We start from the raw sequence: 19,775 nt of genomic DNA, 5'->3' as shown, positions 1-19,775 counted from the left end.
ATTTACCAGATGAAGCACGTCGACTCCTGGTAGAAAGCCTGACTTCTTAACTAAAAAATAACTATCCTTTGAACCATCATGACAGTGGAACAGATTCTGAAGTTGTAATGCTTTTCCTGTAGTTGCGTCATATTTGTGTCGACTGATGGTGTACTTTAATTCCTCTTTAGGAAGGTGCCTTTGCCGTTGTCTTCAAGAGTACCAAGTTTCCTGGACAGGCTGTTGCTTCAAGGTAGTTGGGCTTTAGTATTCTCTTGCTATCAGTAAATAATGGCCAGCCAAGCTACAGTTATCAATGTTATTTAGGCCGATTCATACTAAACTTGAGAGAATTAACAAGCTTGTAAGGTTCCCCAAATTTAGCCAGAGCAGACCAGTGTGGCAATATAATAAAGTCTCAAAGGGCAGATCCTGGCTATATAACACTTGATGTGAACTGAGATTCTAACAATATAGACCTGACTGACTTTTTCTTCCCTGCCAGTCAGGCCACAACATCTTAATTTTATGGATGACATCCTCTGAAGACCCCAAAACTAATGTGAGAGGTAAATATCTAGCAAAAACAAAAATGCTGCTAAACCACAGGACTACATAGTTGGCGTTATGAGTTGAACCACATATCGCAATATATCAAACAAACAACAGGTCAGATTTGTAGGAGGTACATGATCATGAAGGTTGTCTTGTTCATCTTAGCAGACTATGTCTGATATATTGACTGGTACACTATTAGAAGGTATTTGGCTCCAAGGACTATGGATGATATATGACTGTGATGAGAATACTCATAAGGGCAGTTTCAACATACCGGTACATGGCATTGAATAGTACACACTTACAAATCAAGCTGTGAGACCTCTATACCAATGCCTCAGCTCCTTTCCCATTCCTCTCGTTGTTGCAAAAGAAATGAACATTTGTACTCGCTCTAGATAGGACGTCTTTGAAATTGTCTCTCATACAACTCGGAAAGCGTAACGTCCCCTCGCCAACGTCGATGGCATACCAATCCACAATTATGCTACCAGTTTTCTTGTGAACTTTGATGCTGACATATTTTGTGGTAGTACATAATGAGTTTTACCACAAGCTGGTACAATGCATGCTGGCCTTTTGCGGCAATATGAGTCAGAAAGTTCCGGAGTTCAGTGGAGCCTTAGAGGAGGTGATTTGTTTTTTTTAAGAACAAATAAAAATCAATGTGCATGCGGATGTCATCCATAGAATTAAGATTGTGTGGCCTTAATACGATTCAATGATACAAAATTTTGAATAAAGTACTTGTCAATGATCATTGTCTTTCTGATGATAGGAGAGGGAGCCCACTGCTGATTGGTATTGCCAGCAAGAGCAAACTGTCCACAGACCACATCCCCATTCTGTACAGCAAAGGTAAGGATTCCACGCATGCTACAATACAGTGTAGTATTATTAGAACACAAGTCATGCAGCACAACAAACATCCACTGTGACATTGAAAATTATTGTGAGAAAATACAGTTTCAATGAAAGGCCTTTGATTCATCAGTGAGATGGCAAGTCTAGATCTGAATGGTCTTTTCTATCATGATTATACCATAGAAAAAGTTCTGCTGATTTTGTAAATGAAACTTCATCTGAATACCAGATAGACTGCTATTAGATTGTACAATTATCATTCTGAATGATATACATGTACAACATGTAGCTTGTGTAAAATCGCTAGGTTTTTGTTCTTTATCTTTCAGTCAATGTTACGGTAGTAAGAATGTAGTGAGAATGTAGTCCCCACTTAATCATTTGCCTGCAACTGTCACAGATCAAATTCTTTCTCATAGAATTGAAAATCCACAATCACTTACAATGGTGCTACATGTACGTTGTAAGTATGGCATTTCTAGATTTAAGCCAAATAATAGATCCTCAAAATCTGCAACTAGCTTCTATGTATAAACGAGCTTATTGTACAACTAACATAGAACAAAATTGACCTTATGTGTCACTCACTCACCTTATGTTTATGTTATCTAATATTACATCTAGGTTCATATTCATTGAAACATTTTTCCAAAGCATTGAAACCATTTTTAAATTAGTTGTATTACATGTGAGTGTTTATTTTCAGACAGTTGAATCTGGGTGCTAGTTTGCCCTGCCCCGGCTCCCCATACTCCCCCCCTATCCAGGGGGGAGGGGGGGGGAGCCCAGGGAATACATGTAGGATAGCACCCAGGCTATGACCAGTCTGATATAAAGAATTTAAAGCTCCCTCTGCTTAGCTTTTGTGATGTAGTTTCTCTCTGTTATAAATCCTACATCTTTACCCTTTTTGTGATGTAATTTAAATATATAACAACACACTAACATCTGCAAAGTTTGTTTCATGATAACACTTTCTTTGTAGTTTTCCACATATTACTAACCTTCTGGTGCCTGATTAGAGCCCAGCAAGAAACTGCTCGGTGCCAACAAAGAGAAAGGCAACAATCTAGGTTTGTGGTTTGAAAAGATTTCTTAAAGGATTAGTAAAACGTTTCTCTGAGTTGGGCCAAGGAAGAACGTAGAATGCATGGCATGCAACATTTCTAAACTGTCCTGTGGTGCGCATGGTGTATGCTGACCAAGTGTTCTGTATCTATGTGTACAATGGTTTGTGATGAACAGTTATTATGTTTTTCACTTTAATATAGCTTTGCTCACTATTGATTCCTGCTTAAGTTTGCAATTTTTGCTTTTCAATTTTGGTAAAGAAATCTAGAGCTGAGCTTTTTTCTTGGTCCAACACAGAGAAATTTGGTTGTAGCTTAACCTGAAAAAATGAAACCAATCATAAGAAACCAATCATTCAGAAAATCATTACTTTTGAAAATCAAATGTGATTTTATTTATTTCAAATGTCTTCATTGTTTGATTTACTGTACAGAAATTATTTGTTTATTAACAGATGCTAAAACTTTATTTTCATTACTTATCAGTGTGTTCTAAATGTTTTATTCTCTAATGTGCTCACTTTGAGCTTAATATTTAATGAAAAATTCAATCTTACTTCCAAACTCACCCTTAGATTGTACTATAGGTCTGTAATTCCACTTTTCCCATTTTGTCATTGGCTATAGCTACACATGTACATGTAATATCAACAACATTGAAGCTTCTGTAAGGAAAGTTTGTACATATCAATTATAGATAGGTATGGTTTACAGTTTTGTATGATGATGATAGCTTTCATATAACAGTTACTGTAGACCATACATGTTAATTATATATTCATGACTTGTACATGTAAAATTGTCTCTTCTTGAACCTTTTGTGTTCAACTTCAAGTTGCTAATATTAGCTATAATCAAAGGGAAAAGTAGATTACAAACTTATAGGAGCACACATGCAATATTTCATGCATCTTTTGACAACAAGCATATGGTAGATATTGTTCCTACAAAATATATATTAGATACACCTAACTTCCCAGCAATACACTGATTTGTCCTACATTTGAACATAACCGAATCGACAGTCATACATGTACACAACATGTAGTGTACTGATTTGTGTAATACATGATAGGCAATGTCACTGTCAAGACGGTATCTTCCAAATCTAACAAGAGTCCGTAGGACACAATTCTCCGTGAAGTATTTATAGTATGTACAAGTATTGACCCACACAAATTGCATCTCTGCTCAGTCCAAGTAGTGTTTTAGAGCAAGTAAAGAAAAAGCGTTTGTTTATCTTTTTCTTTCAATACAGGAGTGGTCAACCTGCTGAAAAGTATGTTTGTACAGCATGGCACAGATGGGATCTAGAAATTCCGGGAAAAGTCACAAAGTTAGATCTAGATGGCCCCTTTTCAATTATCAACAAACCATTCAGCCTTACAACTAAGATGTATCAGAAATCACAAATATGCAGTAAATCCTCTTTCCACAATTTATTGCAGGCCGGCCTGATCTATAGCTATCTAGCTATTTGCAATAAAAAAGGCTATAATTATCGTAACATTTCACGAAGGTCAAAGGTCACCGGATCTAACCACCCGGAAGTGACACTGGCGCGCGCACTTTTCTGAGATATATTTCTCAACAATCTTTCATCCCCTGCGTAAACTTTTTACATTGTCACAGCCTCCGTATTATAAACTACAAGTGTGGTAAGTTTGAAGGTCCAGAGATTTGTCATTTTCACACTGTGCGTAAAAATGCATCGTCCGTCCCGTGCGCACATACTGTATGCGAGTTGCGAGGGACACGGCATACTTAATACACAGACTGAAGCTCACTCGGCACATGTTCGCAGCGAAAACTCACAATTCCCGTCGCCGCATTGGTATGTAACTTGGTATATCGTTTGCTAGGTTGCGTGTGGTGATGCACGTTGTCTATTTTTCAATGTAACAGTGACTATACGATCACAGCAAGTAAGGAAGATTTATACCCCGTATCTGCCTGAAGTATTCCAGTCATGCATAACGGATTATAACATGGTCCCTATGGCAGGGCAGTGGGACATAGCATTAATTATAGGGGTGCAATTACGATATTGGATTGACGTTTAAAGTAGTTATGGTGTAACAAAGCTATTGTGCATCACCACGCCGAACCAGGCAAACGATATGCCAAGTTACACACCAGTGCGACAACGGGATCGTGAGTTATAGCTGCGAACGCGTAAACAAATGCATTCCCAATACTCCCAGAAGGAGGTCATCCTCCTTCCCGGAGTAACAAGTTGAAATTCCCTCCCCTGGAAATGAGAGAAATGGCATGACGTGAAAGAAACGCCGGTACACACAATGTTTAAATTGATGTTATTGACCCAATACGCAACCACCAAATACAAAATGTATTCCACTGCCCCCAACAAGCTAAGATTTGCAGACATTCTACATATACTGTGGAAGAACTCATTGAACGCTGGCATTGCTACCTGTATGTACTACATAGTACACAAGACATAATGGAGTGGTCCTGAAGTTATATTTCTGAAGAAAACTTGAAAACATAGCTTGTAAGTATCCTTTCCAACATACCATTGGCACAGTCAAACCTGGTCAGCCAACCACCTCAATCCAGTGAAACTGAAACTGACCTGTCAAAGTTTACATCTCACTGTTGCAACCCACTGTAAACCCACTGTCTTACCCAACCAGCAGCCACATTTTTGCAGTCAAAATTGTTGACGATTGATGGTAAAATCAGTGAAGCACATTTTGATATTGTGCAAAGTGCTGCACCTGAACAAGTGGGAAATTTAACATGGAAAAACTGGAAGCCCTTTTTACCATTTTCGTCATGAGGTGAAATTGTGTTGTCACGAGAAATATCGTTCGTTCCATGGTTTCATGGTTGGTTCATTCCGTTCTTGGGTAACCTTGGGTCATCTTAGGCAAACCTTGTTGTAACTTATATTTGCCACGTCTGCCTTCATTTCAACATGGCATACAATGCATTACTAGTATGATAATAATATATTACGCAACCTTAGGCCACAGCAATTTGATTTGAAGGTTCTTAGTTTTTTTTCAGAAAAAAATATGAAGCGACAGGATATGGACTAAAATGAACTGAATTTCCTTGCAAATGTTGCCTTTCTAGTTTAGAAAATATTCTTTTCATAGAGGTGAAAATGGTAGCTTTTTTCAAAAGAACTTGTCTTATCTGTTTTAGGAGCAGACCACCTGCCCAAACACAATTTAAATGTTAGACAAACATGGCTTTTGATATCAAACAATTGTTTAGTGAAATTTATCTACATCACAGAATAGAGTTCATAAATAGTGGGCATCTTGTAGATAATACATTTAAGGGTCATTAACGTTATTATCATATAGCTTATCCAAACTGACACATATAAGAGTAGACAATTTCTGTTTGACGCATAGATCCCTTATACTATCAAGAATGCATTTCAGAATTCACATTTGTCCTTTTTTAACAGAAGATGATGAAGAATATGTACAACTGTTGCCTGATTTATTTATTTCAACCAAACAGGGTAGGAGGGTCGGTTTCAGGTCAGTCAGAAAATGTTATCATTGAAGAATCTCCCTGCAACATGACCTCAGGTAACCTGAATAGAACACACAGGTTCTTTGGCCAGCAGGAAATGGAACGCGCGGAACCTTAGATAGAACGTGGTTTCTTTGGCCAACAGCAAATGGAACACGCGGAACATTTTTGGGAATTTTAAATTTGTTTTCCCTTTTTCATGTATTCTAAGGAAATTTTTAGGAATTCTAAGACAATAAAGATTTTTTAAACAAGGTTAAGAAAAAGATTCATCAAATAGATACCCCCTCTACAAAATGCAACGGTTATAAAGATTTTTTAAACAAGATTAAGAACAAGATTCATCAAAAGATACCCCCTCTACAAAATGGAACGGTTGTGTTCTGACATGACGTCAATAAGTGGTGTGTTATGGCGTGATAACAGACCACTTATTGTGGGCAATGGAGGCTTCTGATTGGTCGACGCCATCTACCTATGTGATAATGTATGTTATCTGGGAACTCATGTTTATACTGTGAAGATGAAATAGTTTTTTTATTTTCTGCCAGTCAACCCATTCCCCCTCACCAAGGATTTTTCCTAAGTCTATTTAGTTGTTGTTGAGACCAGGTTTGACTGTGAAGAAAATTAGTACAAGAAATTAGGTAGGTTCATTCCCAATGCTGTTAGAGAATGCTTGATCATGGTACTTTGCTTTTCACTGAGATGTTGTCAATCATTGTCACCTTTAAAGTTGTCACATTTCAACTTTTGTTGAATTGCTTCTCTTTGTTCTTTCCCACCTTTCTTATGTTCTGTGTGCCCTCTCTTGCTTCCTGTGCCCCCCTCCTCAGGCTGTCTGTCGGACTACTGCAGAAGTCACGTTAAGGACTTCACTTCAGATGCAGGTAGTGTTAGAAATATGAAGTCAGGAACAGCTAATCATAGAAGTCAGCAGGTGCAACAAATAAAGGGCTGCATGTTGACAGCCATTAAGATGACCTCCCAGTCACACTGTCAATAACCTTCAGGCATATTTGGTGATTGCCAGAAGGTTGCCTGATTTGGAAATAGACAGTCAAGCAAATTGTAACCTGAAAATAACCTGTCACATTGAAACACACCAATGAACATAAATCCCCCCTGAAATGGCACCACCTCCTCGGCATGGACAAAGTACAGTACATGTTTAAGCAGGCTATCCTTGTAGAAAGGCAATGTTTCTTAATCAAGTTTGATGTGATTTCTAGGGAAGTAATGGAGCAAATGTGCAAAATGAATTAGAACGAAAATTTGTTTAATACAAAAAGGAATTGTAAAGCTGAAAAACAAAAGACTCAAATTTGACGGAAGAGTGATGCCCAAATATTGATCAAGTACGGTTCGCTCACCAGGCCAGCTACGGCAACCTATTAATTAGCTATGCAATCTCAAAAATTGCCCTTAGGAAGTTAGAAAATTGATGAATTGAGAGCAGGTTTTGGTGACTGGCAAACATCGACCGATCACTAAGAATTGCTACCAATCCCTAAAAATTGCACACTGGTTTACCAGTAGTCTTATTATTGAAAATGTCTTATTACACCTCACAGACTAGTTGGGTGAGCTTTTTTTCTGCTGTGTAATGGTAGCATTAAATCAGACATTATGCAAAGTAGGTCTTCATTTGCATAACTGATATTTATCTCTTGCTCAGTTACATGTTTGAGAGTCCCATCATGGAATGCAGTGGGTTTTTAAACTTTCCTCATCAATTATGCAAATAAGGTCTTTATTTGCATATATCTAATAGTATCTATATTACTCTTTCGCAGTTACATTACATGTTTATATGCCACATGTTTGAGAGTCCTACCAGGGAATACAGTCACTGTGGATTTATAAACTTTCCTAATTCACTTGAAAGTTCATCCGTGTTGGTAGAAGTCATTTTGTATCTGATTTAATCAACTGCAATTTCCAACACAAATATTTGGACTTAACAAATTTTTGAGTGTTCAACACCAGTCCATATCAAAGAATGAGGAATCCACTGCACCCTCAGTCTCACTGGACAAAGTAAGAATCTTGGACACTTGAGTACATTTGTCCTAGGACGAGACTAGGACACTTGTTGAAAGTGCCTCGTGTAAACCGGGCTTTGAAGTGTCACCATTGCCTTCTTTGATACTAAGCTGGAGCAGGCTTCCCGTGGGCGGCATATACGGTCTCCCCAGCAAAAGAACCCGATAAGTTGAAAATTGCGAATCAGCGCTCCCACAAAAAATAAACGCCGGCGCCACCTGGGAGGTCTGCAAAGGAGGCTAAATACAATGCTGGTCTTCCACAAACATACATACAATCATACACATGTACACACACATACCAAAAACCGCTACCGAAAACATAACCTAATCTTGGCAAAGGTAATGATAAGTTTTCAGCTTGAAAAAAGCAAACATTCTATGTCAGATAACCAACTTATTGTGGTACATGTATTACCGCTGTACAGCAGATGCACATGTTTAGATTAGATAAGTGTTGCCCTAGGGTGTTTTGAGCAGAGTGGTCAGTTTCATGAATAAACACATTGGGTGAAGGTATTAAGTTCAATTATATATTGTTCAAGGTTAAATCTTTTATCCAACATGAAAACAACTCACTATCCATGTAGCTCACCTCGAGTTTTCTGCATCGCTCTTCCGTCAACCTTCTTCAGGAGACGAGTGATGTTGATTCAATTACTGTGAGCACATGGCCAGGCAATTACGATTCATTACTCAAATCATGTGTCCCTAAGGTCATGTGATCAGAGTAATTGAATCAACATCACTCCAGAAGAAGGTTGACACAAGAGTTACTGCAAATTTGAGGTGAGCTACATTTGCTTGTGTTGAACGAAAGTCTCTAACTTCATCATGGGATGTACCAACACGGATGACCTTTCATGCTAACTCACTATTTATTCAAACCAGTTGAGTTACAGGGCAATGCAGGAGTCACTTTGGAATTATGTCAGAAATCGCTTCTAAAGGCACAGATCGCATCCAACACTTTTCTTCCTATCATGAACCTAAGTAATCATTAGAGTTTCATACTTCAGAAAAATTAAGAAAACTGTATTGAATACTGTAAGATCAAAAATATTTGACACGATTGACAATGTATCAAATATACTAGGTGCTGGCAAGGATGAGGGGGATAGTACAGTGACTGGTAAGTTTGGACAATCGTAATGAATAAAAACATGCTGTACACTACTACTGCTACATGCTGGGGTGTGCCTACACAGGCTTTTCTGCAGTCTTAAGATATTCAGCATTGACCTGTGACCTCTCATGATCTACATGATTATCTAAAACAAAGCCTCAGATCCTACTTGTACAGCCATGTGTATGGGGAATCTAGAAAGTGTCTCCAGAGCTGAATAAGATCTGATCTATATGTGAAATATGTTTTTACAGTGGGTATATCGAATACATGTACATGTACAATGTATTGTCCAAGACCATTTTGATATGGCTTGTATATTATATACATGTGGATATTGGTCACAGGTCAGCTATTATCTGAGGCTGTAATAAGGTCAGGACAATATCTTGCTCCATGATTCTTGTGCACTCATCACTTCCAGCTAGAGCACCATATAATTTATAATGCACCTCGTAGTACGTTAAATTCAAAATCAGAGATCAGAAAAATTATGACAATTATCAGAAAATAATGATGAAATAATGTAAGGAAATAATTCTACTTCTAATTCAAAATGTAAGTGATTCAGTGATCCACCAATTGTAAGTGAATACTATGCTTTCCTCTCCCTAGTTCGTGAAAACATTGCTCCACTTTTCAGCATGAATGCTCTCATGCCCTTGCTAATTGTCAGGTCTTTACTTCTGCTTGCTTTATTGATTTTGGTTCTTTGTTTCCTGTATTTCTTTATTGATTATGTACATTATTTGTTGACAAATTGTTTTTGGATGTACCTGTATATTGATTAGTGTAAAGAGGAATTTGAATGAATACAATTGTCAATTCACAGCCAGAAAAACACCAAGTGCATTGTACTTCAAAATTTGCTCTTCCATGAAACAACCTCTGGCTGGTATCCTTAGATTGTCTCGAAGTCTAAGTGTCTAACCGTGCAAAGTTCAAACTTCTAGACCTTATTACATGGTAATAGATGAATCTGTCTGTAAGAGATTGTCACTTTATCCTGTATAGGAAACAATCAGGATGCCCTGAACAATGCCGACAGTACATCCAGCTTCCAGCCTGCAAATGGGGATGGACAAGTGGAGTACTTCTTTGCTTCAGATGCCAGGTTAGACTAGTGCAAAATTAATATTTAGCAGACATTTTGTAAACATGCTAAAAACTGAAGAAGGAACAAGATATTCCAACTTTCCTGTTGTTGTACAGATCATAATGAGAATGATGTATTTTTGCAGTCTTCACTATATGCGAATGAGGGTAATTATCCTCAAAATGGGACTTCCACCGGGCGGGCCTCAAAATAGCGTGCGGCATCCACAACGATTTTCATTGGTATAATGCAAATGGTTGATTTTTGAGATTTGACATGCCTACTAGAGTACAAATTATTGATTCATTTCTAAACAATATACATGTAGTGCTAATTGGAATCATTTTTGATTCTTTAGCAAATGCATGATGCTGTAAACGTTGCCAGAAATTTGGATGATTTTAATCTTCAAACAGAAGATCACTCCAAGCATGCAGAATGTTGTTTTTATGAGTGGAAAGAGGGAGTGTATTGCACTGTGTAATCTACGCTGCATAATGTACAATTGTTATGTTACTCATCATCATCTTGTTGAGGTAGGAAATGCTAATACATGTATTATAATTATTATGACTTCTTTTAATTTGCTTCGATAAGACTTTGAGCAACCTGTGTTATTTGGGTAGAGAAGATGATCAACTGATATATTTTGTGCAAATGCTGACTTTATTTGCATAATCAATGAGAAACATTTGTGATACATCACTCGAAAAGGTGTCCTTTTGGCGAAGGTTGTGGAGCTTGAATTAAGACATATTTTAGAACATTCACATTTACTGCCTGTTTCCACAGTGCCATCATTGAGCACACCAACCGTGTCATCTTTATGGAGGATGATGATGTGGCTGCTGTTACGGATGGATGTGAGTTTTCCATTCTTCAGAAATCTCAAACTTTATCTTCGGCCACACAAATTTAATTTCATGGTTAACAGATTTTTTGAAAAATGCTACATTCCAAAATCAACATGAAAACAGAATCTCTGAGGAAAGTCTGTACTTTGGTGCACACAGTTTCAGGGTGTGAACAGGATCAGGTGCAAGTTTTCACCCCAGCCTTCTGTTTTCATGATGTTTTTTTTGCTAAAATTAAAAAAAAAGCCAACCAAGAAATTAAATTGGTGTGGCCTTATGTTCAACAATGCACACATCTGGATGCATACATGTACATGCATGACCTCCAGAACATAGGATAGTAATAACTTATTATTATATTATCCAAAGGACATGCAGTATACTATTAGATGTATGTACAATCCTATTTAACTACAGTCTACTTTAGACCTAAACAAGCTTTTTCATAAAGAAAGATGTAGTTATTGATTAATATGCTGCTGGTTCTGACATGTAAAGAAAAGTGCCAACCCTCTACTATAGTCCTATACAATGTATATCGTATATGCAGTATCATATTTTAGAAACCCTGCGCTTCCCTTCAGGTCTGTCCCTGCACCGCATCAGGCGTTCCGTAGACGAGTCCTCTGCCAGGCAGGTGCAAACTCTTCAGATGGAGATCCAGCAGATCATGAGAGGTGCGTAATTGAGTACAATCACACTTAAACAATGCTGGGAACCTACATGTAAATTTTGTATGTTGGCAGGGCTCCAGATTTATCAGAAAATTCTCAATCATGATCATATGACTATCTTTTCTAATATAATCTCTCTGTAGGTAACTACAGCACCTTCATGCAGAAGGAAATCTTCGAACAGCCTGAGTCTGTTGTGAACACCATGAGGGGAAGGATCAACTTTGATGCCAACACAGGTATCTGTATGATGCATTATGGGTGAATCCTTTAGAATGATAAAATATGCAATGGAAAGATTCTACCATTGGGATGTCTTAGACAGAGAAGCCTTCTTTTTTACATGTACAATGTAGTCATATGTTCTTTTCAGTTCACCTTGGTGGTCTGAAGCAGCATATCAACGAACTGAAGCGCTGTCGCCGCCTGATTTTCATTGCGTGTGGAACAAGTTACCACTCAGCCATGGCGGTATGATTTACATTGCATTCTATATGTAATCTAAGTTTTCCCATGGGCAATCTTGAAGCCAGCATTTATTTTAACATTTATTTCAGAATCTGTTCATGTATGAAGTGACTGTGCTTTAATTAAGGGTTATGACCTGCACTGAGTTGTGTATGATGTCATAAGGCCTGGTCATTTCTTACAACCACCAAATAAAATCACCTCGTTCGCGTTGCTCACTCCCGATTTATTTGATGGTTATAGCAAAATTTAATGACCAGGCCTTATGACACTAGGGATGCGTACCGGTTATAAAGGTCCGGTTATTACCTGAAAAAACGTTTCGGTTCAGGTCCAAAAAACCGAAACCCAGTTTTCCGTTTTTTTCGGTACTGGACCGGTAAAAAAATCTAGCACTCACATTATGTCTTTTTCGTTCTAGAGTCCAGCGCTCGTGAGTGCGACTGGATTAGTCGCATATGCGACCAGTTTTTTGAGAATGCCACTAGATCTAAAATCACGGTCGCACGGTGCGACAATAAAAGATTAAGACCTGCGCCAGGATAATGGCTGCAGAACTAAGCGGTAAGCTGAAATTTAGGTATTCCAACCCTAACGTTACCGCGAAAATCGTCGGTGAATTTTCTATCATGTTTCCGCGCCCGCGGTACAAAAACTATCCGTTCGTAGTGGCAAAATTACCCATAAAAATAAAGGATATAAGTTTCTTGCCTTTGTGATGTATTTGTTTGATTTGTAAAATGTTTCAAACGCCAGGAATGTGCCAATGAAAGTGAGCGCTAGCCGTGCGTTTCCATCGGCCGCCATGATGTTTTTAAACCGCAGCAGAATGAAAAGGCTGTTTCCTGCGGTCATTTTTAGACCTGTTCAATCGATGATTTTTACGATCAAAAATCAATGAATCAATTGTAGTGGAGTTTTATCCCCCAAAATATTTAATTTTTCTTTTTGTTACTGGTATCATTTCAAAGCTCATGATTTGCCCGTCATTATGGCGCTACTATCATTTTGCTGCGGTCTATAATGCATAGCAAAGCTTTCTCCATGCGGTCAGCCTGTCATTGGATGGCCGCGCCGCGCGGTCCTGACGCGCGAAATTTGAACTGCGCGTTTCAAAGGAACCGAAGATATTTGACTGGGCCGGCACAAACAGATCATTTTTGATACTATTCAGCAAGAATTTTAAGGATATTTATTATTTTGGATTGTTTGTAGACAGAGGGTGGGGGTGAAAAAAAATGCCTGTCAAAATGTTGAACTTGATGCCAGCAGTGAAGTTTCAAATTATGGAATTTGACTTCATTTGTTTTGGTCATGAAACCAATAGATAAGTTTTAGAGTTATTTTTTTATTCATATTTCAAGGTTATGTGAATCATTACTTGCCTTGTTCCAAGTAAAAAATACCATTGTGTATTTTTCAACTTGTTGAACTTGAGGCACCGTGGCCCCCGGATAGGGGCCAGCCGGGGAACCTATGCCCAATTTTTCTAAAAATCCCTCATACTAGTATCATTTAGCATGTAGGAAGGTACTGAATGAATTGAATTGAATTGCCAATTGCTCTGCACCATCAATGTAGGCTTTTATCTTTTATGATCTATTGAAATACTTTATTCCTGGTTGTTAACATTGATTAATACTATTAATAGGAGTATTACTTGGTATGGCCAAGACTTTTGCTTGTTCTTCCAACTTTTTGTAGTGGTGCTCATAGATTTTTGCTGGTGCTCCTAACATGATATCAGTCTTGCTCCATGACAAACAGTGTTAGACTGGTTCAAGTACATGTATGTGTATCACGGTGCAATGTAAGAACACTCCAAGTACTAGTAAATAGAAGTTTGGCAATTAGTCAGATATGCCATGGGCTCAGGTCGGACCTAATAGGTCCGGACCTGAACCTAAACTTTTAGGTTCAGGTCCGGACCTGAACCTGAAAATGGGTTTAGGTACGCATCCCTATATGACACCATAATATAAACAGAGAAATAGGCTAGTCAATTACATTGTTATCATACAGCCTATCCAAACTGACCCATATAAGCGCAACCAATTTCTGTATGGTGCATACATCATGTACATGTAGATCCCAGTTAATACTATAGATTTGAATACATTTGTCCAATTTTTCAGAAATGCATTTGAAAATTTACATTTTGCTCTTTTGTTCAGGTTGCAGATTTCATTTTGAAACCAAAATGTCCACAGACAATATTTCATTTCATTGCAATCTTGGCATGTCAAATGTTTTCAAATCAACTCTACTCGGGGGTGTCCCTGTGGTGTAGTGGTCTGCGCTTCTGTGACTTACCACATCTGTTTCTGATTACTTGGACCAGAAGGCGCGAGTTCGTGCCCGGGTAGGACACCTCTGGACAAGAGGCGTATTGAGTCATACCAAAGACTTTATAAAAATGGTACATACTTCTTAAACAGTATGGAAATTAAGCACACTCCACTGCCAGTGGACTAGCTCCATGCTGCAGTGATTGCACCACAGTGTGGCCCAGGGCTATGAAACAGAGATGGGCACCCCCCTATATACCTTATGGTGTGGAAGTGTACTCTACTCTATTCATCATCATTCTTCTCTGCTGAGTGTCCTTTGATTGATCAATCTTCTTCTGATTGGTCAACATTATCTGACCATATAAGTCTGTTGGGTGGTTCCACTTACACTCAGTTACAGTTGGGGATGTCAAGAATGCTGTTTTCTTTCCTCCGTTTAAATTTGACTTGTATTGAAATGATTTACTATAAATGCATTTAAGTTCGGGTGGTTTACATTTTGCGCTAAGAGGAAAATGGAGTGTTTGCGGCAATTTTAAATTCAACATAAACATAAAACAACCTTGAACATTTGTCTTATTTGTTTTGGAACATGTATATTATTAGGTAATAACGACATCTACATGTAGCTTTCTCCTTTAAATAATTAGATAAGAATTGTAGAACCTGCATTTCAGCTGTGAAAAGCCAAGCTGAAGAGATTTTTGAAAAGCCTGTAATTTATTTGTTTTCAGACCCGTCAGCTGATGGAGGAGTTGACAGAGCTGCCTGTGATGGTAGAGCTGGCCTCTGACTTCCTGGACAGGAAAACTCCCATCTTCAGGGACGATGTTTGTTTCTTCATCAGTCAGTCTGGTCAGTAACCTCCTACATAATGATTGTACATCTGATCTAAATCCAACTAGAGTTGGGGCGATCCCATACCTTCGCCGAATGGTGTTAACTTGTATGAAATATGTGTTTGAACGGTGTGTTATGGATTGCATACTTAATGTATGATAATGTTCACCTTCATTTAACTTGCAAGTATGAAATTACCGTTATTGACAACTTTGGAATCATGGCATTTTTTCATCAATTAAGCAAATTATGTCCTTATTTTCATAAACGGCATATCAATCGGTTTTTATCAAACTTATATCCCAAAGCATGCCAAGTAAGACCCCGTTCATACTAAGTCACCCAAGTCGCCCGAATCGCTGAAATCGCTGAAGCCGCATTGCTGTGGCCTAGTATGAACGCTCCAATTCGCATGTGAAAACGTCCGATGCGCATCGCAGCGAATCTACCTCCGGGAGGTGGATTACTACCGACTTGGCCGCATTCCCGCTTAATATGAATGCTCGAAGTCGGCTTGATGCGCATCGGGCGCATTACTTTGCATATTGACCCGGACATGGTTCAAGGGGTCGTATGCGACGCCAGCCTTGATTTCCGCTTATTTGCCACCATAGTACGATAATCGCCTACCTCCTAGCTTGTTGGAATATTTCACGGAAATATGGCAGAATCGGGCAATTTTGGCGTCTGGGATGACGAAGAGACATGCGTGCTCATGAATGGCCATCTTCGGGGATGTGGGGATACAGACGAAACTTAAGGGATCCCGCCGGAACAAGAGTGTGTATGAGGAAGTAGCAATTTTACAACTCGCGCTCGTTCGACCCCTGGTGTGAAGGAATGCGGCTTCGGCGATTTTGGCGATTCGTGCGACTTGCGCTGCTTAGTATGAACGGGGTCTAATGTTACACATGTGTCTGGGTCCTCCAGGGACGTCCCATGATGAGCGCTCCCAGTAAACTAGGTCACCCACCAGAAGGCCTGTCAATGCAATTTAACCAGAATATATAGAGTAGAATCAGTCGCCTCCTGATAAGTCATTATCATACCCTAAGTCTTCTTTCTTAGAAGGCTACTTTGCTCTTCGCGAACGCCATACTGCCACGATAAGTGTGTTCAAATATGTATGACTTTCTTAGCTAAGCTAGTTTCATCTGGTCGACCTGACCTTTCACCCAGGCCAGTTCAAGTATTCTTTTTATCTTGAAGATTTTTTACCGTGGAAAGAACCGCTACATGTTTTTTAAAGTTCGATCCTCGATAAGAAGTTCTTCCTTGCTACAAATTGGACGATAGCGAGGTAAAATATAAGGAGAGGTGGACAGAAATGAAATGTATTTCCACCGCTCTAACTTCAGTACACAAGCCAACCCAAGCGGCCGCGGGCGCCATGTTGAATTCTCATGAATATGCAACATGCCCACATGTTCTGATCATGAGCTCTGATTGCTGTGTTCCCCTGCAGGTGAAACTGCAGACACGCTGATGGCACTGAGGTACTGTAAGGGGCGTGGTGCGCTGACTGTGGGGATCACTAACGTGGTGGGAAGCTCCATCTCCAGGGAGACTGACTGTGGTGTACACATTAACGCTGGGCCAGAGATTGGTGTGGCTAGTACCAAGGTATGGTGCCAGGAAATTATGTTGCTTCTTTGAACTTTGCATGATCTATTATCTGTGTAATTAACTATGCATAAATTGTTAATCACAAGTGATTAACATATGGTGAATGTAAAACTGTTTGCAGACTTTATTCTCCAAATTTTCTTTGTGCCTTGTACATGTATGTGTTGAGACATCCAATTAATGTTTGCCCTCTACTTGCACACACTCATGGAAGCACTCACTCAGTATCTATTTCAGCATCAGTGACGGTTGGATATGTTTGCAGTTACTGTTACAGTAGTAATTATGATATTGATTTGAAATTTACAATACTGCTATAATATTCTATATCAGCTTTCTTCATTACTTCAACTAAAGCCTGACATGTTGAAGCACAGTTCAATTTTTTCCTCTGTCTAGGCCTACACAAGCCAGTTCATTGCCCTGGTGATGTTCGGTTTGATGATGTGTGAAGACAGAATATCCATGCAACAGAGGAGGGCCGACATCATAAAGGGTCTCAAGGACCTACCAGGTCTCTGTGCTTGTGTATTAAAGGTAGCCTTTAACAGGCTCCGGGGATCGCTGGGAAAATAGTACAAATCGGCCAAATAGAGTGAATAGTGTGCCACTAGGCGACCCTGCATAGCGGACTATCCTTGGCATATTATTCACACTATTTGGCCGATATCTACTATTTTCCCAGCAATCCCCGGAGCCTGGTAGAGGCTATATTATAGGGTTGTCTCATTTCTCAAGTTGTTAGGCTTGTCTACTAAGTTTTTCAGATGTCTGAGTGAAGAATTGTTCTGTAGTAAATGGGGATGGAGTGGCATAGCCTGACAGAATGTATGGGGTGAGTGAAAAGAGCAAACGTCTTTATTGCATGGTGAAATGCAAAACTATTTTATATGTAGGTCTTTAATTTCTATCATTAAAGGCTTTCTTTTTTTGTCTGGAACACAGATAAGATCAAGGAGGTGTTGAAGCTTGACGAGGAGGTCCACTCTCTAGCCCAAGAGTTGTACCAGCAGAAGTCAGTCCTCATCATGGGACGTGGCTACAACTTTGCTACATGCCTGGAGGGTGCTCTGGTTAGTCCACTGTATACAGCTGGTCTCATGTACTAAGTTACTAAGTAGCAATGATAAGAAAATCTCAAGTCTACTAGACTTTGAATGAAAGCCTTTGTGACAATGTCTTAAAATTCAATTTGATATTATGCCAGTCTTGCCTCGTTGCACTATGTACAGAGATGCTTTAACATTGATGCAGATCATCTCCAGATGTACAGAAAGTTAGAATTTGCCATCAAGAGAATTGTGTCGATAATCCATTTTGCATTTACATGTTATTCTTCTGGAGGTCTTTTTTGTGAGAAGTGGAAATTAGTCATCAACTCCTTGCATTATTTCAATTATTGATTTGGACAGAAATATCTTTTTTATCATATATATCTGTCCAAGAGTTTAAGGCGGTTACCAACAAATTGTTTTTACAGAAAGTGAAAGAGTTGACATACATGCACTCAGAGGGTATCCTGGCCGGCGAGCTGAAGCATGGACCCCTGGCACTGGTGGACAAAGCCATGCCGATCATCATGATCATCATGAAGGATGGAACGTACACAGTCAGTCACCTTACATTTTTCTTCTTCTTTTTTGGGGGGTTTTTGTCGCATTGCCTTACGCCTGGTTTGATGATGTCCTTCCTTCCTGATCGTCCAAGCTGCAGACAGGCTGAGCTTTGCCAGAGGGCACTTCATGCAAGGTTACAAAGTCTTGGTTCAGTCAAGTCTCATCATAGGGTGCTTCGTCCAACGCCGACAGATTGTGGGGAGGGCAAAGTCTTCAATCTCCTTGGGCAGAGCGTGTCTAGGCACAAGTCATAACAGCATTTGATATTAAAGCACATCTTCAATATAAGAATTGCGCATGTTTGAATTACGAGACATGACACTGGGCTGTTTTGTTCTGTGCACCCGCTGTTCGTCATGATTCTGTCACTGTGCTTTCTGAAGCACTTTGTCCTTTCATCCCTCGCTGTGTTAGGATTCCTCTCCTGTTAGTAGTTCGGACAATCATTGTTGTAGGTTCGGGCTGATATAACATTTGAACACAGTCTTGATACGGGATCTGTCAGTGACAGTGTTTAAGCCTTGTATCATGATTGCAAACCTACAGTTATTTGACAAACTACCTTCCACCCTTTTAATCCCCGCTAATCATGCAAAAGATGCGTTGCCAGCTTTTTTAAAAGTATTTCTTGTTCTTTATGACACCAGTTTTCATCGATTCATCGGATACATTTAAGCAAATGTCCCTTTTCACAGGACGGTATAATTCTCTTGGGAAAACAAGAAATAGCTTTTTAATGTTGACCCCACATGCACTGACTTACCTTTAATGTAAGCTGATCAGTATCTAACAGGGGTGCCTATAAGTATTCACTACTGTAACAGTATTCTAATTTTACAAAGGTCATTCGAATTGTCATGTGACCCAGGTGCTGGGCCAAGAAATTAGTAAGGATTGTATGTATTCCTTAAAACTTGCATAAATTTCGTAAAATTTGTATGTTTCTTAGTCACTGTAGTGGATCGTTTGAATTCCATTAAATTTGTAACTATGTATTCCATAAAACTCCAGACCTATGAATTCCGTAAAATTTGTATACTTAGGGGGAGAGAGTAGCTGAACAGACGTCCATAAGATTATGTACAGAACAAGGAACCAAAACAGGCCTAAAAGTAAAAAAACTTCCATCCACTGGACAGCTAAGCATGTCTA

At 39.1% G+C, this 19,775-nt stretch overlaps 1 protein-coding gene across 10 annotated transcripts in view; it reads left to right on the top strand.

The window, feature by feature from the left end:
- LOC136448431 (glutamine--fructose-6-phosphate aminotransferase [isomerizing] 1-like) overlaps positions 1-19,775 on the top strand; it is a 37,415-nt gene that overhangs the window by 11,720 nt on the left and 5,920 nt on the right. For 2 of the 10 annotated variants that reach the window (XM_066447977.1, XM_066447979.1), the window contains exons 7-21: positions 171-232; positions 1,316-1,395; positions 2,424-2,474; positions 6,824-6,877; positions 9,129-9,164; positions 10,173-10,272; positions 11,047-11,117; positions 11,693-11,785; positions 11,926-12,021; positions 12,156-12,253; positions 15,276-15,396; positions 16,847-17,004; positions 17,407-17,521; positions 17,953-18,080; positions 18,488-18,616. In XM_066447977.1, coding sequence (XP_066304074.1) covers positions 171-232; positions 1,316-1,395; positions 2,424-2,474; positions 6,824-6,877; positions 9,129-9,164; positions 10,173-10,272; positions 11,047-11,117; positions 11,693-11,785; positions 11,926-12,021; positions 12,156-12,253; positions 15,276-15,396; positions 16,847-17,004; positions 17,407-17,521; positions 17,953-18,080; positions 18,488-18,616 — 1,392 coding nt within the window. The remainder of the gene's footprint in view (positions 1-170; positions 233-1,315; positions 1,396-2,423; positions 2,475-6,823; positions 6,878-9,128; positions 9,165-10,172; positions 10,273-11,046; positions 11,118-11,692; positions 11,786-11,925; positions 12,022-12,155; positions 12,254-15,275; positions 15,397-16,846; positions 17,005-17,406; positions 17,522-17,952; positions 18,081-18,487; positions 18,617-19,775) is intronic. The other 8 variants (XM_066447986.1, XM_066447987.1, XM_066447981.1 and 5 more) reach the window with 7 other exon arrangements.

The sequence above is a fragment of the Branchiostoma lanceolatum genome, chromosome 14 (genome assembly GCF_035083965.1).
Source record: "Branchiostoma lanceolatum isolate klBraLanc5 chromosome 14, klBraLanc5.hap2, whole genome shotgun sequence".
NCBI classification, from domain to species: Eukaryota; Metazoa; Chordata; class Leptocardii; order Amphioxiformes; family Branchiostomatidae; genus Branchiostoma; species Branchiostoma lanceolatum.
This window is presented reverse-complemented; position numbering and strand designations above follow the sequence as displayed.